General features: G+C 46.0%; 2 gene segments (V, D, J or C); both read left to right on the forward strand.

Moving 5' to 3' along the window:
* Positions 1-3,013: 3,013 nt before the first annotated feature.
* LOC109261481 (immunoglobulin lambda variable 1-40-like) lies at positions 3,014-3,640 on the forward strand. The segment is given in 2 exon segments: positions 3,014-3,143; positions 3,255-3,640. Coding segments are annotated over 2 exon segments (513 nt in total).
* Positions 3,641-7,881: 4,241 nt separating this feature from the next.
* Positions 7,882-8,315, forward strand: LOC128772737 (probable non-functional immunoglobulin lambda variable 5-48). The segment is given in 2 exon segments: positions 7,882-7,924; positions 8,041-8,315. Coding segments are annotated over 2 exon segments (318 nt in total).
* The last annotated feature ends 226 nt before the right edge of the window (positions 8,316-8,541 follow it).

Below are 8,541 nucleotides of genomic sequence, written 5' to 3' on the forward strand. Positions count from 1 at the left end.
AGGGAGTATAAGGAAGTGAAGAAACCAGCAGGAAAAGGGAGAGAGAAAATGCCATTTCTTCCATGTCCTAAGTATCCTCTCACCCATCCTCTTACTGGACAAGAGGGAGTGGTATCTGTCTCACCAGGCCTCCTGCCTTGTCTCCTTGACACCAAAGTAGAAGTAGAAATAAATCAGTTGTGATAATAGCAAAAGTATTAAATGACAGCTGAGGGGCCCCTGGGTGGCTCCGTCAGTTAAATATCTGACTTCGGTTCAGGTCATGTTCTCATGGCTACCGAGTTCAAGTGCCATGTTGGGTTCTCTGCTGACACCTCGGAGCCTCCAGCCTGCTTCCCATTCTGTCTCTCTCTCTCTCTCTGCCCTTCCCCCACTTGGATTCTGTCTTTCTCTCTCTCAAATACATATAAACTTTTAAAAAATTAAAAAAGACAGATGAAAGCATCTCCCTCACTCTCTCAGGTAGGTTTAATTCTCTTCCACTTCCTGCACAGCTTAAAACCTATTTGTGCTCAAGGAAAAGAAAGAATGAATATATGAATGAGAGTGATAAAAGTTTTCAGAGAACAAAATATAGAAGAGTACATCTTCAGTTTGGTAAAGAGAACTATAAAACACTTTCCCTTTGTTTAACACACACGGAGATGAAGCACTGAAATCTTTCCCACCACGGGTAGGGAGCAAGGGCACCATGTCCTATCTCAACACTGCTGTTCCACATAGGACTGGATGTGCCCGTCAGAACCATAATGCAAGACAAACAATGAGAGGCATACAGATGAAGAAGAGCAAGAGACAGTTGCCCCAATTCCAGGTGAGAGAATGATCTCCATGAAAACTACAAAGGAAGCTACAATTAATTATGCAAATATATAAATTCAAAGAGTCATAAATAATTTTGGAAACATTTTAGAATGAAGATCAACATAGAAATATCATATAGATGTGTATATACTAGCAATAAACTGGTGAAAATAATTTAAAAAAACCCTTAAAACCACTCGATGAAGTGTTTGGGGCATGTTTATTAACACAGGTATAGGCCACAGGTGCTAAAATCTGGACAATGCTGGTAAATGTAATCAAAGTGGACCTAAAACAATGGAAAGATATGTTCTGTTCATGGATTAGAAGACTCATTATCGTAAATATGCCAGTTCTTCCCAAATTGTATAAAAGTATAATTCAGTTCCTGTCCTAGCAAGTCAGAGTGGTATGGATAGAGGATAGACACATTGGCCAAGATAACAGAACATAAAACCCAGAAATGGACCCACAGAAATAAGGATAAACAATTTTTTTTTTACAAAGTTGAAGAAGCCTTTCCGAGAAGAAATGATGGACTTTTGGACAAATGGCCACAGAACAATTGTATATCCTGAAAGTAAATGAATCATACATAAAACTCACTTTATGTATATTAAAAAATCACTAAAAGGATTATAGACATAAATGTAAACATAAAGCTGTAAACATAAAAAAGGAGAAAATATTCAGGATCTAGGGTTTCTATAAAAATTTTTAGACAAGACATTGTCAGGATAACCCATGAAAAAACAAAAAACAAAAACCAAAAGATGAGACTTGTTAAAAAGGACTTCATCAAATATAAATTCATTGTTATTTCCTTTTCTTTTTAATGTAGTAAGCCAAGGAAATTACCTAAAAATATAGATTAACATAATACTCAATTCCAATGACAGAGGCTGGAATCCATTGCTTTAACGCACAGGAGTTTTCAAACATTCACGAGATAGACATAGTCTCAATTGTAGGCCAGAGGAGGGACATGAAGTCTGGAGTATCTTCTGCAAAGAACTGGCAATTTACCATTTAATTGAGGTAAATGCCTCCAAATCCTATGGACTAGGGCTTCTTTGGAGACTGAAAAATGCTACATTGATCACGGGCAACACTAGAGGATCTTTATCCAAGATTCAGCTCAATGATGTGTGAATAAGCAGAAGTGAGGAAACCCGCTGGGCTCTCAGGGTTGTGGGACACAGTGGGCTGTGTGCCCTTCAGCCAGGAGGGGGGGGTGTGGGACTGCCCTGTCGTCCCTACACAGGGCCTCAGTGGGGACCATTCACTAAAAGGAACCCTGGACTGGGGACTGGGCCCTGTACTTCCTGAGGGAGACTCAGCAGCTGCGTCCCTTCTGGTGTGGCAGAGTCCCCACTTGAGCAAGGACATGTGTGTTGTCTCAACGGGTGCTTCCTTGCAGGGGTCTCCCCAGGGGTGAAGCCAACCTCCATCGTCCCCAGTATGTGATGTGAGGTGGCAAGAGTGACAGCTGACAAAGATTTTCAGTGTGGAACCCTGTAGGAATGCACACGACGAATGTGGGCTTCTACCCACAACCTGGAGAAAAGGTCTCCCTGTGTCCTCAGTGCTGAGGGAGCTTCTGGGAAAGGAGAACTCTGGGACCAGAGAGGAAGCAGGGAAGGGGGAAGAAATCGGCCTCCTGCACAGAACTGGCCATGTGTCAATGTGGACCCATCGCTGCTGTGGCCTTGATCATCATCTGTATGGTTGTACAAGAGTCACCACGTCAGTCCTGCCCCGTCAATAATAGCCAAGGAAGCTGTGGACAGACTCACTATGCGGAGCCAAGGAGAGCACAGTGTGTCCTCAGGGAATGGGAGGCCACACAGGGGACACCTGGCCTGTCCCGAAGGAAGGGGAGGGTGGACAGAGCAGTGAGAATGCAGGAACTCTGATGAGATCTGCTCACCATGTCACATATGCTGTGTCTGGGCCTGAACACCAGGGGGTGATCGTCACCTGCTTCTGAAGGTCGGCCATGACTAGAGCTGGGACCTGTATGTGGACAATGCCTGTGCCCTCTGCTCAGGACTCCAAACTGTGACCTCCCCTCTCCTGGCATGGCCCCAGAGACCACCTCCCCATCCAACCCACCTGACATCCTCAGGCAGAGGGACTTGACCCAGGGTCAGTGAAGTGTCAGAGAGCTGCTGGTCTGATTTGCATGGATGGGCCCTCCCTCTCTCAGAGGATGAAAAGGGGAAGGAAGGGATTAGAGGAGATCTGCTCAGCTGTGGATCCACAGAAGGCAGGGTCGGTGATGACCTCCACCATGGCCTGGTTCCCTCTTCTCCTCACCCTTCTCATCCACTGCACAGGTGACTAGATGAGGGAACAGAGGAAGTGGTCCAGGGAGGACACGTGGGCCTTGGATTCTCCTCTGGTCTCCAGACCCCAGCATCACGCTCTCTTTGTCTCTTCCCTTCCAGGGTCCTGGGCCCAGTCTGTGCTGATTCAGCCGCCCTCAGTGTCTGGGGCCCTGGGCCAGACGGTCACCATCTCCTGCGCTGGAGGTGCCAACAACATCGGTATTGTTGGTGTGATCTGGTACCAACAGCTTCCAGGAAAGGCCCCTAAATTCCTCATCTCTGCTAATAGCATTCAACCCTCAGAGGTTTCTGGTCGATTTTCTGGCTCCATGTCTGGCAACACAGGCTCCTTGACCATCACTGGGCTCCAGGCTGAGGACGAGGCTGATTATTACTGCCAGTCTATTGACATGACTCAAGGTGCTGACACAGTGCTCCAGGCCTGTGGGGAAGTGAGACAAAAACCTGCTGTCCCCACAGCAATGGGACTTCCTGTGCAGCTCTGACCTTTTGGCCAAGTCAAGTGCTTCTTTGTTTGTTTCTTACAAACTGGGGTCTGAGACCCCCCACAAGCAATATGACTACAAAGCCTATCCACATTCTTTGAAATTCCTCCCTGAAGCCTGTCTTTGGGATCAATATACTTTGTGATGTTCTCAAACTGAGCACAAATTCCTGGGTGCCAGGGGCAGGCTGCCCTGAGGACAGGGTCCATGACAGGTCATAGCAGAAACAGGAACACAAATCCAGCTCTGTCTGAGTCAGGACACATCAGGAGTGTCCGCTATGTGTCCTGGTAACAAAAGCTCCCACTAATTGCCCCTAAATCCTCATCTATTATGATAGTTGGATCCATTGTGGATCCTGATTCCCTCTTTGGCTCCATGTCTAGCAACTCTGGCTCCCAGATCTTCACTGGGCTGAGGGCTGAGGGCTGAGGAAGAGGCTTCTGGTCCCTGCTCCTCCTGGGACAGCATCGTGGGCTCACACAGTGTCCCAGGCCCATGAGAACTGAAAGCAGAACCCCCTTCTCATCTGCTGGGAGAGCGAGGCCCCAGCAGCTGCTCAGGTTCAGCCTGTGACTTTTGCTTCTGATGCTCATGCTGCTGCCACCATGGCCCCTGGTGCAGGCAGCAGCACCACCTGGGAGTGAGGGCTCCTCCTTCCCTTCTGTCCCCAACGTCACTCACAGCAGCCCCTTCTAGACAAAGGGTCTCAAAGGACACAGAAAGCTCATCTCGCCCATCAGGTTGCGACACAAGGTCTCTAAGTTCATGGACTGCGGTCATAGGTCCAGTGTTCTCAGCTCCCACCTGACTTCTGAGGAAGCCAGGGTCTCCATCCTTGGCCATTTACCTATTTCTAGAAGTTTCCAGACCTATGTAATCCTCTTATTAGTCTTCAGTAGAAATAACTGTTCTTTTGGCTCTTTGGGATGATGTCTTCTCTCCCTGCAGCACCAGCCCCAGAGTATATATGACTAAATCACAATTTTTTTTGCCTTTTGTAATGAATCCCTGTCCATTCCCATCAATGCTGAGAACCAACCAGTGATTTTCTTATTCACTTGCATTGCCTACTACTTACAGAAAGATGTTGAATAACATGGCGTTTAGGTCACGTTAGCCTTTTCATCTTGTAGAAATATCCTCCCCACCCCCATCTCATTTTATTTTCTGGGTGTGGGACTGAGTTCTCTGTGTGTGGGAGACTCTGTGTTATCACAGTATACATTTTCTGTCTGTGAATGTGGAACGAGGTTGTAGACAAATGAAACTATGAGATCTGAAGGCTTTTAGTGTATTTTGTGTATTTTGTTAATGTATTATTTATTTCTTTATTTGTCTGTTTGCATCTAAATTAGTTAGCATATAGTCCAATAATAATTTCAGGAGTAGATTCCAGTGATTCATCCCCTATGTAAACACCCAGTGCTCATCCCAACAAGTGTCTTCCTTAATGCCTCTTACCCATTTAGCCCACGCCCCCCCCAAAACCCCTAGCAACCCTCAGTTTGTTCTCTATGTGTAAGAGTCTCTTATGTTTTGTCTCCCTCTTTGTTTTTATATTATTTTTGCTACCCTTCCCTTATGTTCATCTGGTTTGTATCCTAAGTTGCTCATATGAGTGAAGTCATAGGATGTTTCTTTCTCTGACTGGCTAATTTCACTTAGCATAATATCCTCCAGTTCCATCCCCGTAGTTGCAAATGGCAAGATTTCATTCTTTTGATTGCCGAGTACTTCTCCATTGTATATATATACCACATCTTCTTTTTCCATTCATCTGTCGATGAACATTTGGACTCTTTCCATACTTTGGCTATTGTTGATAGTGCTGCTAGAAACATTGGGCTGCCTGTGCCCCTTTGAAACAGCACACTTGTATCCCTTGGACAAATACCTAGTAGTGCAATTTCTGGGTTGTAGGGTAGTACTTTTTTTTTCTTTTTTCTCACTCACTTTTTAAAAAAATATAACTTATTGTCAAATTGGTTTGCATACAACACCCAGTGCTCATCCCAACAAGTACTCTCCTCAATGCCCATCATCCACGGGTAGTTCCATTTTTAGTTTTTTGAGGAACCTCCATACTGTTTTTCAGAGTGACTGCACCAGTTTGCATTCCCGCCAGCAGTGCAACTGAGATCCTTTTCCTCTGCATCCTTGCCAATATCTGTTTTTGCCTGAGTTGTTAATGTTAGCCATTCTGACTGGTGTGAGATGATGTCTCATTGTGGTTTTAGTTTGTATTTCTTTGATGATGGGTGATGTAGAAACTTTTTTCATGTGTCTTTAACCATCGGGATGTCTTCTTTGGAAAAGTGTCTATTCATGTCTTTTGCCCATTTCTTCACTGGAATATTTGTTTTGGGGAGAATGGTTTGGTGTTTGAGGGTATGTGGAAAAGGCTAGGACAATCCTGTTTGTCCCCTGCCAGCAGGGACACCATACAGGGCCTCCAGGGTTTCAGGCATCAGTGTGCTCACTAGATGATGCTGACCTGCCAGGACCTGGGGATTATCACCACCCAGACCACCTCTATCGCTGTATTAGTTCATTAACGCCTCCTCTGTGTGCTGCCACTTGTGAAAGCCCCGGGCATGGAATCTGGACAGACAGACAGAAAGGGTTCACTTGAGTGCAGCCAGTCCACCCCCATGGAAGTTTCTGTAGCTATAAATATACTATGGGGAGCTCAGTCTGCACAACAGAGCTGGGTATCTACTATGACCTGGGCTTCTCTACTACTCACCCTCCCCACTCTCTGCACAGGTGAAGTCAGGCCTTACCCAGGACAAGTGGGAGATCCCCCCACCCTGATCCAGGAGATCCGGGGTCACTGCCCCACACCTTGCACAGGGCTCTTCACCCAGTCAAGTGGGACAAGACCTCTCTCTGCTGCCCTTGCTCCACCCATCTTGTCTCTGTTACTTAGCTTCACCAGCACTAGTCAGAGTCAGCGACTAGTCCTCACTGAGGAGTTCTCTGCCGTCACGGCCAAAGCAACACAGGCCTACCTAAGGCCATGATGTCCATCTGGATATTCAAGAATGACCACTTGTCCTTTGCCATCAATGCTAAGTAATAACCATTGATTTTGGCTTTTTAATTACATTTTCTAGCTATTGAGGAATAATTTGAAAATAAAAGAAGTGAAGATCTCCTTTACCTGCTCTTGATCTTTGTGGAAATCGTCTCCTCACTACTGCAGGAACCCAGATATGGGCCTCAGGACTGCATCATCCGTGTGTGCGAGAGTGTGTGTTTTACCATATTATATACATGTATCTGTTTGCATTTTTATGTGGGTTTTATTAGGATATGGTGTTAAATCTAGTGAAAGGCCCTTTTGAGACCAATTGGGGCAATATGGTCATATCTCATGATGTAATAATACGGTGTGTAATATAAAACTCTTTCTTATTATGTAACCTAATTTGTATCATTGGAATCAATCACACTTAATGATACTATCAATTTGTAAATATGGTATTGAGGTCTCCTTGTCAATATTTTGTACCCAATATTTCTATCAATATTTCATGATACTGTTCTATTCTTTTCCTTTTTGTGAAAGGTATTTTGAAAGTGTATTTATGAGTTTTATAACGTTTTTAAAAGAAGTAAGAAATATTCAATACCGTGTTATATTATGAAAAAATATGAAGCAAATAAATTGGAATCATCTAAATTCTGAGGTTTTGTTAGATGTCCCTTGTGAAAACATCTGTACCTAATGTATTTCTGTGGAGTGGTTCTGTAATAACATTTTCCATTTTTATATTGAAATTGGTCTATTCAGTCAATGTATTTCTAGGGCAGCCAATTTTGTAACTTCTAAGAAATTATGTATTTAATGTATTCTTACTAAGATGTACCACTTACAAGTTTTTTTTCTTCATTTTTACTTTTTCCATGTGAGATTAACAGGATGCGCTGTGGGACAGCCCTGTGGTCCCTACACAGCTGGTCAGCGAGGACCAATCACTCAAAGGAGACCAGACCTGGAGGCTTTGTGGTGTCGCAGCAGGTGCTACCTCCCAGGGCTCCCCGGGCAGGAGTTCCACCCCCATCCTCCCCAGTGTGTGGTGTGAGCTGAGCTCCAGCACCAGGGCTCAGGGAGGGGCTGGGCAGTCACTGGATGGACCTCATTTGCATGCACAGCCCCTCCTGTGGCAGAGGGTGGAGGAGGAAAGGAGGCCTGGGGCGGCCCAGCCCAGTGTGGGGACCAGGGTTCTGTCACCATGGCCTGGGCGCTGCTCCTCCTCCTACTCCTCCTTCACTGCACAGGTAGGGACAGGCCTTATGGACACGGGGTGCTCCCCACAACACCCCCCCTCTGCTCAGAATCCTGAACTTTGGTTTCTATTTCTAGCCGAATCCGCAAAGGGTATCTGTGTTTGCCGGTTCCCTGTCCCAGCCTGTGCTCACTCAACCACCCTCCCTCTCTGCATCTCTGGGAACAACAGCCAGACTCACCTGCACCCTGAGCAGTGGCTACAGTGTTGGTGGCTACCATATATACTGGTACCAGCAGAAACTAGGGACCTTTCCCAGGTATCTGCTGAGATTCTACTCAGACTCAGATAAGCACCAGGGCCCTGGGGTTTCCAGCCGCTTCTCTGGGTCCAAAGATGCCTCGGCCAATGCAGGGCTTCTGTTCCTCTCTGGGCCGTAGCCTGAGGACGAGGCTGACTCTTCCTGTGCTACAGCTCATGGCACTGGGAGAAGTTTTGGCTACTCACAGTGACTCAGATATGGAGAAAGTGAGTCATAAACCCCTGGGTCCACAGACCTTGTGTCTGAGCCTCTGTTATTGGGAAGCTTCTGTGAGGCTCCTGTGGGGGAGACACCTCTATGGTGAGAGCTGTCCTTGAGGAGGAAGGACGGGCACACAGATGATG

The sequence above is a fragment of the Panthera pardus genome, unplaced genomic scaffold (assembly GCF_024362965.1).
Source record: "Panthera pardus isolate Hobbes unplaced genomic scaffold, ASM2436296v1 HiC_scaffold_232, whole genome shotgun sequence".
In the NCBI taxonomy this organism is placed as follows: Eukaryota; Metazoa; Chordata; class Mammalia; order Carnivora; family Felidae; genus Panthera; species Panthera pardus.